We start from the raw sequence: 18,483 nt of genomic DNA on the forward strand, positions 1-18,483 counted from the left end.
CTTTCTCCTGTGCCACAATGAAATCACCCTCAGCAACACCTTATATTCCATCAGGGTCACCTCCAACCTGATGGAATGTATATCAATTTCTCCTTCCAGTTAAAAAAAATCCTTCCCATTCCCTCTTCTATTCCACACTCTGGCTTCTTGCCTCTTCTCACCTGCCTATCACTTCTCCCTGATGCCCCTCCTCCTTCCCTTTCTCCTATGGCCCACTCTCCTCCCCTATCAGATTCCTTCCTCTCCAGCCCTTTACCTTTTCCACGTGCTTGGGTTCACTTATCACCTTCTAGCTCTCCTCCTTCCCCTTCCTCTTCCCCCCCCCCCCACCTTTTTTATTCTGGTGTCTTCTCCTTTCCAGTCCTGAAGGAGGGTCCCAGCATTTGGAGGGTCCCCGACTCTCCATTTCCACGGATGCTGCCCGACCTGCTGCATTCCTCCAGCATTTTGTGCTTTGTCTCTTTGTTTAACTTGTCTCTTAGATGAAGGAATTTCAAGAGCATTAAACAAAGCAAAACAGTGTGAAAGCACTGAGTGAGCTCCCAAACAAATGACGCTCCATCACGCCAGTCACATTGTTGTTAATTTATGAAGATTTTATTCAACTGCATTCTTTTAAAAATAGCTAACATGTTTCAGCTACTGAAATGTGTGTGAAACGGCAGTGACAGAAAAATATAGACTTTTCTATTTACAATTGTTTGCAGCGTAGGTAGAATTGATGACCGGGAATGTGTTAGCACCGAGACCAGGGCAACTGGGCGATGAATTGTTCGCCCAAGATTCAGAATGACCCTACTTCAGACAAGGAGTGCAGCCGATGACCGGGAGGACAGCCAGCGGCAGTGTCCTTGGAAAGGCAGCAGTCTGAAGAAAGAGCAGCTGCAGTGAATTCAACAAGGGTTGCTAGGAACTTGCAGGCTCTACATCGAACTAAGGCCTCGGCTTGATCACTTCTCCCACCTTCTGATCCAGTGACAGACTCCCTTCATCTCAGGAAACGCTTAGGTCATTAACATTTGTGCCTGTCAGGATCAAGGATAACACTCTTTTTTAAAAAAGTGTCTGTCCTGTTAGTCCATACCCTCATTACACCACGTACCATATTTACCACAATCACATTCTGCAGAAACTTACTGCCTTGTTAACATTTAAAAAACTCTAAATATACCTTGCAAAATACATCCTTCCAAAGCAAAAAATGTGATTTGTAACAAGTGAAAACCATCTTCCTCCAAGAGGACCATAATCTCATCATAGTGTTTGGCGGCTTGTGTGCCTCAGTGACCTGGAGAGTTACACTGGCTGGAGTCAGGGCCTTGTGCTTTGGCTCTTGATAGGGTCAGCCATGCCAAACAGATCAAAGAGTAGAGGTCAGACCACTGGTCCTCCAGACTCGGGGGTTAACGTCAGGGCTAATGACCCTGACTAGTCAAAAAAACAATTGCTACAAAAATAGCAATGAAGAATTCTCTTATACAGAGATGGAGGACCTTCACCGCTGCCCTAAATGCCAGCAGCATAACAGACAGCAAGAAAGAAAACTTACTGCCTGTTAAACTGGTCTTGTTTCTGCAAGCCAGTTTAAAACTGGAGAACCTGAATAAAGTCAAGTACCGGTATATAGCCGAATTTTACCTCCAAAATTGTATTACATACATCGAAAGTGCAATTATTTTCTGAATGAGACATTGTGTGCTTTCTGCATAAGTGAGATAGCCAGTGGTCAAAATCTTAATGTTCATATTCTTGACCAAAATGTAGGTTATTTCTGTTACACATTGTGCTAAGTGCCAGTGGCAATGTCGTCCATTTATTACACCCCTGCATCTTTAATAATATGACTATATGGCAACCAAGGAGTATGCACTATACTGGTCAGCAGAAGGAAGGTTTTCTCAGGTAGCTATTTTAGACCTTGTTGCAATGTGATAAAACAATTATGTACAAAAAGGGTTTTGTTAAAAGGATTAAAGACATCAAAACCAGTAGGGCATTGAGTTCCGATGGAAGAACTCATCCCAGGAGGGGTTTGTGAACTTTCCTGGAAGCCGTTTGGAAGTAGTGTGGACAAGCCTATGTCAGTAATCGTTGAGACAGTGGTAGATTGTTCTGGAAGGGAAGGCAATTAGTCTCTTTCATGTAGAGCTGTTTACATTAACACATCAAGTTCAGTCAAAGCTTGAGTCAAGGAAAATACCCATTCCTTCCAGTTTACTCTGACAAGGTACGATACCTTTAGGTAGGAAAGATTGATGGCAGCCAGCTTTCTCACCAGGAGCCAGCAGTGCTCCAGGTTCACCCAGGAACTCAAGAGAAGATGAAAGATCCACATGATCCTGTCACCTGAAGATCCCCCTCGTGTAACAAGTAGTGCTTCAAACATGGCCGGTGTGAGAAACAAGCCAGGGGACAAAATATCTTCAGCATGTTGAAGGGTTACTATGTGGGAAGACTGAGCAGTTTGATTCAAGGGAACAGGTGTTCTAATATGTGACATGCAAAACTGCGTGCATTTGGAATCACCGGTTCATTTCTATATCATAACGTCCACATGATAGGAAAGTCTACATGTTTAAACATAAACTTGGCTCCACGAAAGCCTACCAGTGAGCTGCAATCCCCAACAAGTTGGGCCAGATGTGCTCTTGAGAAGTGGTTGGGTAATGGGATAACATCTTGTGCATTACAGCCAAGGGGACATAGTGTCCATGGAGGTGGTAGTGTGTTGGGAACCGTGCACTAAAGTCCTTGAAATGACCCATGCAAGATGACTAAACACCATCAGAGATGGAGAGCCAGGTTCCCACTTCAGCCCAGTTACAGAGCAGCTCCTGACACACACACACACACACACACACACACACACACACACACACACACACACACACACACACACACACACACACACACACACACACACACACACACACACACACACACACACACACACACACACACACACACACACACACACACACACACACACACACACACCCTTCAACCTTTGGCTTTCTTCCTCGAATGTTCATGTTACTAGCTTTATAAATGTGACAGTCACTGTGTGATTGCCATCTAAGCCCTGCACAACTGCATCTTAACCTCAGAAGGTTGAATCAGTGTTTCCTAGAACAGTGTTGCGTTTATCTGTAAACTTTTACCGAAGAATTTCATCTGAAACAATCCCTTCGTGCTCACATCCAATCAAGCCCAATGATCTTAGACCATAAAACCATAAGACATAAGAGCAGAATTGATGCATTTGACCAATCAAGTATGCTTTCACATCCAAATTCAATGCAGATGAGAGGGATAAAAATCAGCCAGGATTTAAAGATTAGATCCTGTCTGATTTTTTTTAAAACCCTCTAACCACATTCTCCTGCCTTCTCCCCATAACCGTTGATACCCGTACTTAAAAATAACCCATCAACCTCTGCTTTAAATATACCCAATGATTTGGTTCCCACAGCTGTCTGTGGCAACGAATTCACCACCCTCTGGCTGAAGAAAGTCTACCTCATCTGTTGTAAGTGACATGTTTGTATTCTGAGGCTGTGCCCTCTGATCCTTCAGAAACTGTGCTGGATAAACGTGGTAAGCAATCTTCAGCAGCCAGTCTACCTTTGGGGAAATCTATGTGCAATGGTGAGGACTACACTGGTGCTTCATACAGTGGATCAACTGTGGCCAACAGGTTGTTGGAACCCCTAACTGGTTTTAACAGGGTATAGGAGATTTGTAACTGTCACAACCTTGAGCTATCACTAACCAGTTGTATACAGTTGAATACAGAAACAAACTGTACTGAAATGCAATGAAATCCATGTTGGTGACCTTGAGTGAGGGGTAAGCACTGATCTCAGATGCAAGAGAACACCTTTGGCAGAGTTGTGGATAGTGTGGAGGGTGGCGGTAGTTTGCAATGTGACATAGACAGGATGCCGAACTGGACTGAAAACTTGCGGATGGAGTTCAGCCCAGGAAAGTGTGAAGTTGTTCATTTTGCAAGGTAATATTGAAAGGCAGAATAAAGAGTTAATGGGAGGATTCTTAACAGTGTAGAGTAACAGAGTGATCTACGTCCATAATAGATCCCTCTAAGTTGCCATGCAAGTTGATAAAGGTGTTAAGGTGTGTTGTATGCTGGCCGTCATTAATCAGGGGACTGAGTTGAAGAGCCACAAGGTAATATTTATGTTGCAGCCTGGTTAGTTCACACTTAGAGTATTCTGTTCAGCTCTAGTGACCTCATTATATGAGGGACATGGAAACTTTAGAGAGGGTGCAGAGGAGATTTACTAGTATGTTGCTGATCTAGAGGGTGTGTCTTATGAAGATGGGTTACGTGAGCTGGAGCTTTTCTCTTTGGAGTGAAGGATAATGAGAAGTAACTTGACAGAGCTTTATAAGATGAGGCATAGATATATATTAGCTAGCCGGCGACTTTTCCCCAGGGTGGAAATGGTTAATATCAGGGAGCATAATTTTAAGGTGATTAGAGGGAAGTATCTGGGGGTTGCAGGGGAACATCAGAGTTCCTTACACAGAGTGGTGGGTGCATGGAATGCCCTGCTAGTGATGGTGCAAATACTTTAGGGGCATTTAAGAAACTCAAATCGGCACATGAATGATAGAAAAGGAGGGTTATGCAAAAGAGAAAAGTTAGATTGATCTTATAATAGGGTAAAAGGACAGCACAACATTGTGGGCCAAAGGGCCTGTACTGTGCTGTAATCTACTATGTTCACAACCATACCATCCAATCTTTTACATCTTCCCAAGAGCAGTGTTCTTCCATCTAGCAGCATCATCTGCTATCTAGTCTGCGAAAAGTCCATGGCCTGAACAAAGGTCAACTGGACAACAGGGAGTCCTAGGAATGAAGAGAGCGTGAAGGACTGAGAAGCCAACTAAACTTTTCAACAACAGACTTACAAGCTCCAAGGCAAAGCCAAGAGCATCATGTCATGACCGCATGTGCTGTTGCTGTAAAGGATTCCTCAATCCTGTCTGTGCTTCTGTTTAATAAAACACCTTGCATTCCTGTTGCAATAAAACACTCCTCACGTGTGAGTCACAATTGGCTGTGCTCCAAGGAACCGCAGGCATCTAGTCTTCCCCAGGTCACCACAAGTCAATCAGCAGCTGTATTCCTCAGAAGTAAAATCTGGGAAGTTTCAGAGTTGCCAGTGACTGGGATGTCTCACTGGATGTTCCATCACAATGGAGGTGAAGAGTTTGAATTGTCCTGCACTTTACTCAATATGTCCATCCTCCTAGCTCCCTACACGCCAAGAGCAACTTCAAATCAGGACTTAATTTGTTTCAGTCTTTTCTCAACAGCCCACAACTTCTATGCTTCTTTGCCTAATAAAAAGTGTTTTAAAAAAACCGGAAAAAAAATATTTTCTTAAAAAAATGTCCATGATTAGTTCTGTTGCTTTCCTGGGTCTCACTCACAGCAGAGTCTCGTAGCTTGATCCAATTGCAGGAGACTCCAAGGCAGTCCAGGATGATTAGCAATGTCATTCAGGAACCCTCAATGTATTGTGGCAAGGGCGATTCAGAATGGTGCAGGGACACGTTACTCAAGGGCAAGCACAGGAAAGCATCGTCTCTGCATGATCATCCAGGTGCCAACAGCAACAAACATCTTCCCAAAGCTATTTTGTAGCAGTCACTCCATCAGTTAGAATGAATCTCACATCTGTGCCCAGGACTCTGTCAGTTCCTGTACGCGGGTCTCGATAATGGCTCGCATCACTGAGTATCTGTGAAGAAAAGTATCATCTTAAATCTCAATTTTACTCAAAGACCAGTGTTGGGGGGGGGGGGTAGGAAAGACTCTAGCATAGGAGGAATGTTTAACTGAATACTCATGATTCTGGAGTCATATACCCAAACATCACAACTATTTGGATTGTTTTCTGTGAAGAGGATTTATACTTCTACCCCACTTTTTTTTTTATTAAAGGGAGCTCCTGACCTCTACCACACATCCCGTATGGGTGAAAAATAAAATTCTCACTTTCCTTCTACCAATTGCTTCAAATCCCAGACTTTTGGATTTTGACTCCCACCGCTAAGGGAAATAATCTGTCATTAACTCCAAGATTCTTAAATGTTATATAGTTCAATTAATTTTCTTGCCGGCATCTCCTCTTCCAAAAACCCATCTCCTGTTTTAGTCTTTCCTTAACCCTTACAGCTTTTCCATTCTGAGGACATATATATCTCCTCTCCCACCTTAAATGAATGCAAACTTAATGGCAGATCAGCATGCACAAACCTAGGGACTATCAACTTATTCACAAGGTGTAAATGACAGATAGATGGCACTTATTGACCATCACAAATCCATTGATTTGGGGGACATGCTAGACCATTTCACTCAACCATATCACAGTGGTTCTGGAGCTGCAGAGACCAGACCAGGCAAACATGTCTGAGCAACACGTTCAACACGCTGGAGGAACTCAGCAGGTCGGACAGCATCCGTGGAAATGAGCAGTCAACGTTTCAGGCCGAGACCCTTCATCAGGACTGAAGAGGGAGGGGGCAGGGGCCCTATAAAGAAGGTAGGGGGAGGTTGGGAAGGAGAAGGCTGGTAGGTGCCAGGTGAAAAACCAGTCAGATGAAAGAGCAAGGGGTGGGGGAAGGGAAGCAGGGAGGGGATGGGCAGGAAAGGTGAAGAATGAATGTAAGGGGAAAGCACTGTGTAGTAGAAAAAGGCAGAATCATGAGAGAGGTGATAGACAGCTGGAGGAGGAGGCAGAGTGAAACTGGGATGGGGGAAGGGAGAGGGAGGGAATTACCAGAAGTTGGAGAATTCAATGTTCAAACATGACTGATTTCCTTCCCTGAAAGAGATGGACTTAAAAAAAAAAAGATGCCAACAATCCGGTAATCAAATGTGACCCACATCTGCTTCTTACATTGCAGATTTAGTTAATTGTACAAGTACACACAGTTTGGATTTGAGCTCTTGCCTCATTTAATTTCTCCAGAGCTCAACATTATCAGCTTGTCATCAATCACCATAGATTGATATGTGAAAACAACCAGGTAACTTTGATGAGGCTATACAAAAAGACATATGGGTTTCTGGGTTCATAATTGTGTCATTGCTTACAAAAGCAAGAATGTCCATCTTTAATATTTAGGAAACATGGCAGATAGGAGAATGGTGGAGCAGACTTCAGGGTACATGTAGCCTTCTGCATTTCATCATCAAACTGTTCCAGCTGGTCGGGAAAGAACTATCCCCAGCCCAGTGAAACAAATGTTGTCCAAAATCCATAAATTTATTTTGGCTCAACGAGTCCACATCAAACTTGAGCACCCAGTTACACAAATCTTAAAATAGTTCCATTTTTTTCTCCCAACTTTCCCAACAACTCTCCCCAGGTTACATGATTCGTCTACACACGAGGGCAATAAACTAATCAACCTACGGAAAAAGAGAGCAGTCAAGCACAAACCATTTTGGTCACAGGAAGAACATGCAAACTCCACACCGACAGCACTGGAGGGCAGAATTGAGGCAGCAGCTCTTCTCACTGCACCACCCACTAGCTATCCCTCTAAATTATTCAGTGAATATCAACCTGCAGTTCAAACCAGCCTTCTTTCACTAATCCTTTGTTTTAATTTCATGTATAATATTTCCTGTGTCAATATGCCACACTAGTGGTGCTTACAACTTAATAACATTTAGCCAATTTATTATCAGTTTTAAAATATTATCAACTACTTCAAATTCTTCAGCACCCGTAGAATGAAATTATCTTTAAAAAAAAGCATGCATTCATTTCTCCATTTCTAGAATACCATCTCCATCGCTTAGAAAAGTAATATTAATAGTTTCTACAGGAACTTACTTGCGTGTTAACTTTTTCACTTCGCGATCTTCCTCTTCTTTCAACTTTACAATAAAACTTTGAAGCACTGGCATCTCAAACTTGATGTACTGGGCAACCTAAACAAGGATGGAGAAAAGAAATATCTAAAACCACCTCCAATGAATTAGCAATATTTCCAGAACGTTGGTGGCAATATCACCGAATGCAGTCAACCAGCCTTAAGGAGAGACAGAAGAGATTCTGCAGGCGCCGGAGGTCTGGAGCAGGACACGCACAAAGATTCAGGAGGAACTCAGCAGGTCAGGCGATCTTTGGAGGAAAATAAGCAGTTCAGGTTTTTGGGTCAAGTCCTGATAAATGGTCTCGACCCAAGATGTCAATGTATAGACCCCTTCATAGATGCTGCCTAAGCTGCCTGAACCTACTAAGTTATGAACATAGGCCCTTCAGCCTATGACGTTACACTGACCCTTTCACCTATTTAAAGATCAATCCAAACCTTCCATCGCACATAACCCTCCATTTTTCTTTCATCTATGTGCTTATCTAAGAGTCTCTTAAATGTCCCCAATTTATCTACCTCTATCACCACCCCCAGCAGGCACTCTATGCAGTTCCTCCAGCATCCTGTCTGCCTCACTCAATGAGGTCAGGACTTACACTGAGGTACAAGTACTTGTCCCACTTCAGAGACTTGAGCACAAAATTCATTGATTGAGTTGTAGAATAATAATAAAAAACTATATACATACATCGTAAGTGACTTCTTCTCCCAGGTCCTTCTCCATGAGGAAGATTTTGGCTATGGCCTCACAAGGTCCCTGAAGAATCCGGGTGATGAGAGGGTAGTCCGAATCCTTCAGTTTTGTTCTCTCTGTGAAATTTGTGGAAATGAGTTGCGAAACTGACTGGGGCTTTGAGATTTTCTTTTCAAAATTATGCTAGTCATGAAAATGTATACTGGAACTACAAAACAATTAGTGCATTTTTTACATTCCTTCTGCCATCAACACAATACAAAGCAAAGCCAGTCATGTTTCCCCTTTCAGCCATATATCACAAAGTGGGTCAGCTGCTTTTGTACAGAGCACAGCCTCCCAGCATTCAGTGGCAGCAAGACCTTAACCATTGTGCTTACAATGCCCAGGGCCATACAGCATGGGAGCAAGCCCTTCAGCCAACTGGCTTCATGCCAACCAAGTACCCATTTAAAATAATTCCACTTCAATCACCCAGCAGTTCCATTAACCACTCACCCACACACTTAGGGCAACTTTCAGCTGCTAATTCACCTACCAACATGTCGGTATTTGGGTTAAAAGAGGAAATTGGAGCATTTGAAGGGAAATCCAGGCAGTCACAGGAAGAGGGGTGGCACTGTAGCATAGTGGTTAGTGCAATCGCATTACGGTGCCGGCAACCGTGCTCTGTTGGCACAGGAAGCATGGCGACAGCTGTGGGCTGCCTCCAGTGCAATCCTTTGACTTGCGTTGGTCGTTGATGCAAAATGACGAATTTCACTCTGTGTTTTGATGTACATTGAAACAGTGTGAAACATAGGGAGGAAGGTAGCATAGTGGTTAGCGCAACACTTGCCAGTACTGGCGACACAGGTTCAATTCCTGCCACTGCCTGTACGGACTCTGTATGTTCTCCCCATGACCATGTGGGTTTCCTCCCACAGTGCAAAGACGTGCAAAGGTAGGTTAATTGGTCATTGTAAATTGTCCCGTGGTTCGGGAGTTTGCGAGGCAGCATGGCTTGAAGGGGTGGAAGGGCCTATTCCAAATGGTATCTCAATAAATAAATAAACATTTGACAAATAAAGCTAATATTTAAAATCTTGCAGTCTCCACACAGACAGCACCTGTGGTCAGGGTTGAACCGGAGTCTTGAGCTGCAACCCTGTGGTCTTACCAGCTGCACCACTGGGCAATGTGTTGAGAGTTATCCACCTGCTTTACTCCAAACTTGTGACATCAGCTGCAAAGGGGCTGAAACTGTACAGTTTGTAGCAATTTCTTCTGAGGGTAATGAACCTTCGGAATTCTCAGTGCCTGGTGAGTTGGACCCCAGATATTTCAATATTTAAGGAGACCAGAATCCAGAGGGTTTGGGGACAAAGGTTCAGAAGTGTTCTTGTGGCCAGCATGGAGCAGCCATGAAATAAAGAACACAGCGGGTGTGAGGACACAGAGGGTTCCTCCTGCTTCTTCTTTCTTTGCTCTTGTGATTCATTTTACACTTGATTGTCCTTGGACTCGTTTACTGGCATAACCATATGTTGCAAAGTCAAAATCTTTGTTCAGTCTGAGCAACCACTCACCTCCACTGGTGTGGACAATGTAAAGTGCAAACTCATCTGAGCTGTTTTCAATCTGGAAGGGAATAGAGAAACCTTTAGTTCCAAGTGAAAGAGTTACTCTTGACCCATTTCCTTGTTTACTGAAAGACTTGCATTGTGTAGGGACTTAGTAAGACAGCACTTGGGCTTTTTCCATCTCCTTGCTTAAAAGTACAATCCAGACTCCCAACTTGCAGGTTTTGCAGCGGAGAACAGAATAGGCAAGGCCAGTTTTCCCAGAATTTGAAGACTGAGAAATACCCACTTGAAGTTTATAAATTGGCTTGCAAGAAAGAAAAGACCCAACCGGACTGGAGCAGGAAAGATGGTTCCCTGGCTTGGAAGTCCAGATCTGGAGGATCAATTTCAAAATAAGGGGCAGGCCATTTAAGAAGGATGTCAAGTCACACAGTTATCAGACAGAAACAGGCCATTTGGCCCAAAGTATGCATGCTGACTCTCTAGTATCTAACTATACTCATCCCATTTATCAACATTCAGACTGCAGCTTCCTCTGCACTGATGATTTAAGTGCTCATCTTACAGTGAAGAAGAAGAAAGCCCTTAACTCCGAGTGGAGTCATCGGGACGCCGTCGTGACGGCATTTTTTTTTAAGCAGGCTTTCTTGTTTTTAATGAGGCCAAGTTGCTAGCTTGACGCTCAACCCAGCATGGATGGAAAGCGTGCAAGGGAGCCGGCTGGATTTGAACTCAGGAGCCTTCGCTCAGAAGTCTGGCGCTGATGCCACTCTGTCATCAGCCGGCCATCTTACAGTAAATACTTTAATTATTCTGAGAGTACCTTCCTCCAGAACATTCTCAGATGGTACATTCCAGGTTACAGCTTCCCCTGGAGTGAATTTTCCACCCTCACCCATCAACAACAATTTCCTCCAACTCTTTCTCCTCATCTTAAGCCTACACCCTGTTACGTACCCCGTAACTGGGTCACTTACCAGCAAAGATAGAGAGGTCCGTTGAAGTCTGATGGTACTATTTTTAACAGTATTTATTGATAAAAATACACAAAAATAATATCAATGCAAACACACAGATATGTTGTCAATACTAAATCTAAAAGCGCGGGTATAATAATAATCAATAAGAAATAGCTCTATCGTTGTTTAGGGGATAATGTATTGTCCGATGGAAATATAAAAGTCACTTTAGTTCATTCCAGCTGCAGCTCTTTGGTTGGAGAGAAAGACGGGTTAAAACTTGCCCATTCCTTTTATGATGTCAATCCTTCAAGAGTCGTTGGGAGTTGATTTCCCCATTGTTAGCTGAAAACCGTTCTTCCGTGGTAAAGGCCACCGATTCCGGGGCAAATGGAAACAGACGCACGTGGCCCTCCCACTGGCTTTTGCTATTACGGGATCGCTAGCGTTTCTTCTGGTGCGTCTGAGGGGCTGTTTCCACAGACCCTCTTTTTATCCTGACTCACAGGGTCTCAGATGTCAATCAGGTTGGGATGATGCAATCCCTCCACCAACCTCCCCCTCGGTTCATTGTCTGGGGCTTTGATGCATCGTACAGGATGCAATACACAAGTCCGTCTCCAAGAGACCATAGCCGGTATCAATGGGTCCGCCTTTCGGAGGCCAGGACGCATTCCAACTCTTTGTGGATTCTGCATGTCTTTCTCTCATTTCCTGGGTCTCCCGAACTGACATAATAGTGATCTTGCGATTCTCACAAAGGAGGGGGCTCCCCTGCACCCTTCGGCCCCTCAGAGCTGTGGCACATTCGTAACAACCCTCTGGTGTCAGATATCTCTCTCTCTCTCATGGGAGATAAAGTTTCTCACACTCCACTCTACTGTGCCCCACAAACTTTGTCTCTCATCCTAATGCAGGTTTATTGTCCACAGTAAACTGCTACAGTATAGGTGAGGGTTAGAATCTAGAGGATGAGCAGAGAGGTTTGACAATTCATTGATCTGGAACGTTGACTCTGTTTCCTCCCCACAGATGCAATCTGATCTGCTGAGTGTTTCTAGCAATCGAAACCCAGGAATCAAACCCAGTGTCCTTCTCTCAGTCACGTCCCTATAACGACTCAGTGGGCCTGTGTTCATGCTGTACGATTGCACGTTTCATTTAACGTAACGGAAGAAGGGTCAAAAACATGACTGGGGAAAGAGTTTAAAGAAAGGCAGCAAGCTTGGGAGGGAACAGCAGACCACAGCGTTTAGTTGACTGATGTATCAGCATTTCAAATGGGAAGAGCTTTAGAAGTGACTGGTGCAGGCAGCTTTAGGAGAGCAGATGGGATGGATACAGACAGTGGCATTCTGAATAGACTGGAGCTGAAGGAGGATGGAGGCAGGTGGTGTCCCGTAGCCAACAATGCCCTCATGAGTAGGCAGAAGATGAGGGGAGTGGGTCTTGCCAATCCAGAAAAGAGTTGTGGGACTTACCAATGCAGAGGGAAGTGCAATCGAGTCAGGTCAATAGGAGTGAGAAAAATAATTACAGCAGCTACCAAGCAGTAACGTCATGCATCTCACACAGAGGCCAGAAACAGTGACGGTGGAGAGATGTGACAAGTGCCTTCCCAGAGCAGCTCCAATCCGAGTGCCCTCAGAGTGACTGGGCAGATTGAAGTGTCATGCACATCCAAGGACACGTTCCCCAACATCAGCCCCTTGGGACATCAGTTGCTTACCTTAAACTTGTTGAGGAGCAGGTTGAGAACCTGAATAGTGCTCATGGTGCTGTTTACTCGGACGTTCGTGATGGAGCCAAAGGCTGGAGTGAAGACGGACGTCTGCAAAAGAAAGTTACAAAGCTTTTTGTGCAAAAGGTATGGAGGGAAATCAAACATCGCAAAGCCCCCAGCTCCATCTTACCATCAGCTACCACGGTCACACAAAGCACCCAGTCACCGACGAGTCTCTGGAAATATCACAAACTATGTGGAAGCAGGTAGTCTTCCTAAAGGCAATGCAGAAGAACCCCATTTACATTGACAAGTAAAACCCGAGGATGCTGGACTTCTGAAATGAAATGGCCACTTTATTAGCTACTGCTGCTCATTAATGCAAATACCTAATCAGCCAATCATGCGGCAGCAACTTACTGCATGAAAGCATGCAGGGATGGTCAAGAGGTTAGGTTGTTGTTCAAACCAAACATCAGAATGGGGAAGGAATGTGATCTAAGTGACTTTGACTGTGGAATGATTGTTGGTGCCTGATGGGGTTGTTTGAGTATCTCAGAAACTGTCTAGAATTTAGAGAGAATGATGTGAGAAATAAAAAAAAACATCCAGCAAGTGGCAGTTTTGTGGACAAAAAAAACACCTTGTTAATGAGAGAGCTCAGAGGAGAATTGCCAGACTGATTCAAGCTGACAGGAAGGCAACAGTTACTTAAATAACCATACACTACAACAGTGGTGTGCAGAAGAGCATCTCTGAACACACCACGGGTCAGACGAAGTCAATGTGCTACAGCAGCAGAAGGCCAGAAACATACACTTGGTAACTACTTTGTTAGGTATAGGAGGTACCTATTAAAGTGGCCAATGAGCATCTGCAGAGAGGAATCCAGTTAACATTTCAAGTCAGTGATTTCAAAAACTGGAAACTTTAACCAAGCTTCTCTCTCCAAAGATGCTGCTTGTCCTGCAAAGTATTTACAGCTTCTGTTTTCACATGTTTTAATGGAATATCTTTGTTGGAACAAGACATCCCAAAAGCCCTATAGGACACTGGTAAAACAAAACTTAATCATCATGGCCATAGTTCACAGAGCATAGTTCAACAACACCCAACCTGAAGCCATATCAGTTATCAAGCATCCATTTTAAACTAAACCACTTTAATTCATCCTACCAGCTAACCCCAGAGTCTGTTTACCCACACACCAGGGCCAATTTACAATAGCTATTTAGCCTACCAACCCACGTCTTTGAAATGTGGGAGGACAGCCAAGTGTCCAGGGTTAACCCATACGTTCACAGGGAGTATATGCAAACTCCATGTTGACAGCACTGGAGACCAGGATCGAATCTTGGTCACTGTAGTCACAACTGAGCAGAGCCCAGCAAGAAGGGTAGGTTTGAGGATGGAGAGGTACAGGGAATGGCAACACTCAGAAGTTTCAGCAGCTGAAGGGTTAATGGCAGGACCATCAAAGTACAGCACAGGCAAGATGCCAGATTTGAAGGAATGTAAAATTGCAGGGCTGGAGGAGTTTACTAATGAGGAAGGGAACGAACATGAGGCATTTGCAAACAGAGAATGGATTTTTCTTTTTTTTAAAAAAAAGCTTAAATGAAGAGTTGCATCACAGATCATAAACAGAAAGGTTATCACGATTAGGCCAGTGCTGTTTAGGATGCAGGCAGTATTAGTGCATGGTCACAGTTTATTGTGTGTTAGGGAGGGAAGGAGAAGGCAACTGTCATGAATAAAAATTTCCACCTGACTGAAGCAGGGGAGGGTCCAGCATTATTAATGAGGTGAAAATAGCCCCTAATTTTAGTGATGCCACATTGAGATAAGGGGCTGCAAACCCTCTGGTTCAGTGACAGGCAGTCTCTGGGGACAAGGGTGGAGTCAAAATCTGGGCAAAAGTTTATCATGGAAGAAAGAGCATGCACTCATTATGCTGTTGGTGAAAATTTCCTTCTCAGCTTGTGCAGAGCGAGGGAGGGGAGAGCAAGAGAGGTGAGGGGGTGGGGCCAGGGAAACAAACAGCTGGAGGAACCCAGCAGGACAGGCAGCATCTGTAGAGACAGATGTGGGTTCAGTCCAGACCCTCACTGGGGCACAGAACAGGAAGAACAGAAGATCTGGAGCTGGATGACCTTCGAACTTGCTCTGCCATTCATCAACCGCAAGGTTAACCTATCTATCACAGTATTATTTTCCGTCTATCCCTCTGTTCTCTTAAATGACAAAAATCTACCCAGGTTTTCAATGAACACAAGAGTTGAACCTCAGCAGTTCTATTGTGGAGAGAATTCCAAAGGTTCATTGACCTGTGAAGAAATTTATCCTCATTTCATTCCTCAGTCCCATTATTCTCACCCAGTGCCCCCAGTCCTGGAAGACACAGTTTCCATCTGGCCTGTCAAACCTTGACAAATTTTGTAAATGAGTGACAGTTGCTGAGCGCAGAGCAACAGGGCAAAGGCAGGAAACCTGTATCCACCCTGCAGACTCCGCTGAGGGAGCTAATACATCATCTGTGGTGTCAAGGTCTGACTGAGTCTTATAAAGGGTAATAGAGAAAAAAAAGGAGCTGTACTGTTCCCAGTTAAAACAAAAAATGGTTGATTGAAAAGGCAAAGATAAGACTCCAAGTGCTGGAATCTGAAATAAAAAGATTCTAACCATAGTGTAGTGGATGGTATAATGCCATTACAGCACCAGCAATCCCACTTCAGTGGTCACTGCTGTCTGTAAGGAGTTTGTATATTCTCCCTGTGACTGTGTGAGTTTCCTCCAACTGTCCAAAGAGGTACGGGTGAGCATGTTAATCGTTCGTGTGGGTGTGATTTTCATTGTGCCAGTAGGGTCTGTTATCCTGTTGTGTCTCTAAGTAAAACCCGGAGATAATAAATGCTGCCTGGCCTGCTGAGATTCTGTTCATTATGAGATTGGCTACTACTTTTGAGCAATTACGTTCCCCACATCAAATCCCAAATCAAAAATTGTGTTTCAGAACCGGAAAACAGTTCCGGCATTGATGCTTTCCAGAAGCATGGCCACAGTTGTTGTACCAGCTTCCACATGAAGGTGCAAGCACTTCCCAGGAATACCATCCCCATCAGTGAACCACATGCCCTCAACCTATTGACATTGACTCAGTGACAGAAGCTTTCCCCATTGGTTAGCACCAGAACAAGACAGCACAGTAGAAAATGAAGTGCAACACAGCTGGTTAGGAAATGGAGGATGATGGAAATCTTGAACACTTTCACAACTAGAAATGATGGCAAAACTTGAATGGATCGAGTTTGGTTAACCAAGGACGTTGGGTGATATGGGACAAAGAAAAGCATGCTGGGTAGAACGGCTTGGAGGGGGACAAATAGCATCATCCTGTTCTAGTATCAACACACTGACTGAACATCCTTCTAGGTGAACTTTCCACAATGAGCACTGATCAGGAATACAAGCCCAGGTACGATTTTACCTTCTAAAGAACTTAACCTCCAAGCCTTTCCCATTAGGGATGGCAGAGGCATAGTGTGTAGCATAACACTTTTACAATGACAGTGACCCAGGTTCAATTCCTGCTCTTTGTGGGTTTCCTCCTGGTGCTCCAGTTTCCTCCCACATTCCAAAGACATGCAGGTTAATTAGTCATGTGGGTGTTATTGGTGGCACATGGTTCCGAGCTAGATCTCTAAATTTAAAAAAAACCGATGTCCTGAAACACTGAGCTGAGGAGACCTACACTGAGAAATTGTCCGGGAATTTCCAGAAACTGAAGTTTCTGTACACTACATTTTGGGAAAAAAAATCTTGTTAAATGATAACCCCAAGAGATTCTGCAGATGCTGAAATTTTATTTACGTATTTATTTATTGAGCTGCGGTACAGAATAGGTCCTTGCCCTTTGAGTCTCACCACCCAGTAATCCCCTGATTTTACCTGAGCCTAATAATGGGACAATTTACAATGACCAATTAATCTAGGAAACTGGTGTACTCTGGGGAAACCCATAAGGTTACAGGGAGAACGTACAAAATTTTACAGGCAGTGATGAGAATTGAACCCGAGTTGTCTGCACCACAAATCGCTGTACTAACCACTGCACTACCATGCCGTCATCTTGATGCAACACTCACAAAATGCTGGAGGAAGTTAGCAAATCAGGCAGCATCTATGCGGGGTGGGGAGAAGGGAAGGAACAGTCGATGTTCATCAGGACTGTTCAGACCCTTCATCAGGACCTGATCAGAATAACTTAATCTGTCCTAAAGAAGGGTCTCGGCCTGAAATATCAACTGTTTATTCCCCTCCGTAGATGCTGCCTGACTTTGAGTTCCTCCAACATTTTGTGTGCGTTGCTTCCTGTTTCACTAAGCAGGGAGAGAGGGTTAAAAAAAAAGCAGAAAATCCTGAGTTCAGGCAACACCTGTAGAAAGGCAAATTAATATTGCAGTTTAAAGACCATTTTGCTCGACAATCAAAGGGACACAGGAGGTTGTATGATAAAAGCTCTAGAAAACGTGTCACACCAGCCCAGGAAATCCAAGGGTTAGCTCAGCTGAGGGTGGATTCCTGCTCAGCCAACACGTGTGCTGAATTACAGCCTTAACTTTTCATGGAGCTGCACTCTTACCTTGTGGTTGTAGAAGTGACCATTGATGGAGAAGCGGTGGCGTCTGATTCGCCGCTGGTCGCTTGGCGACCGCAACTTGTCTCTGCGAAGAACTCCAGCGTCACTCTTTGTCCGCATTAGCTGTGAGCTGCCCGGGTCAGTGGAGCCACCATCCTGTGCCTCTGGAGGAACACCAGAGCAGGCCACAATGTCACTTTCTTATCACTGACTGTGCCAACTTCCCTATCCAAGGAGGATTTGAGGCCCTCCACCCACTCCTCCAATGGCCACTGTACATGTGCAAGCCCAACCTAGACCACCATTGGTAGAAACCCACGCTTTCTCCCCATTGCTGCCACAGCAGAGATACTGCGTGTGTATTGGAACTCCAAATCATAGAGAGTAAAGCTGCTGCCTCACTCCAATGATTTGGGTTCAAACCTGACCTCCACTGTTGTCTATGTTGACTTTCATATACTTCTCACCATACAAGTTTCCCTCGGGTGCTCTGATTTCCAGCCAACATCCCAAAGACTAAAAGATCAATTGGCCCCATGGTGTGGGTGAGTGGTAGAATCCAGGGAAAATTGATGGGAATGTTGGGAGAATAAAAATAGGAAAGGGTAAGATTAACATAAATGGGTGCTGGATGATTAGTACAGCTTTGTTGGGTTGCTGGCCTTCTTTCTATGCTGTACAACTTTGGCTAACCATTGAGCTATTCCTCCATGGATGGCATTCCTCTCAACAGGTGCCCTTTCCAAAAGGAGTGCAAATTCCCTTCTTCCCCTACACACCAGCAGCAGTAGCCAAGTAAGCATTTCAGGGATCAGTTCAAATCTAACCACAACAGCTAGGCTATTTAAAATGTTAGTGAGATAAATCAGGATTCAAAAGTTAGGATTGGTGAATTATAGGATTAAGAAAGCAACCTTCTGACCCACCTATGCCACCAGACCATGGCAGGGTCATTGACTCTCATCTGTCCCCTG

General features: G+C 44.3%; 1 protein-coding gene across 1 annotated transcript in view; it reads right to left on the reverse strand.

Moving 5' to 3' along the window:
- Positions 1-575: 575 nt before the first annotated feature.
- Positions 576-18,483, reverse strand: part of rassf2a (Ras association domain family member 2a) — a 39,982-nt gene continuing 22,074 nt past the window's right edge. The window contains exons 6-11 of the mRNA XM_073058851.1: positions 17,513-17,673; positions 12,877-12,978; positions 10,192-10,243; positions 8,618-8,739; positions 7,884-7,981; positions 576-5,774 (exon numbers count right to left, since the gene is read on the reverse strand). Of these exons, the coding sequence (XP_072914952.1) occupies positions 5,705-5,774; positions 7,884-7,981; positions 8,618-8,739; positions 10,192-10,243; positions 12,877-12,978; positions 17,513-17,673 (605 nt within the window). The 3' untranslated portion in view covers positions 576-5,704. The remainder of the gene's footprint in view (positions 5,775-7,883; positions 7,982-8,617; positions 8,740-10,191; positions 10,244-12,876; positions 12,979-17,512; positions 17,674-18,483) is intronic.

The sequence above is a fragment of the Hemitrygon akajei genome, chromosome 1 (assembly GCF_048418815.1).
Source record: "Hemitrygon akajei chromosome 1, sHemAka1.3, whole genome shotgun sequence".
Classification (NCBI taxonomy): Eukaryota; Metazoa; Chordata; class Chondrichthyes; order Myliobatiformes; family Dasyatidae; genus Hemitrygon; species Hemitrygon akajei.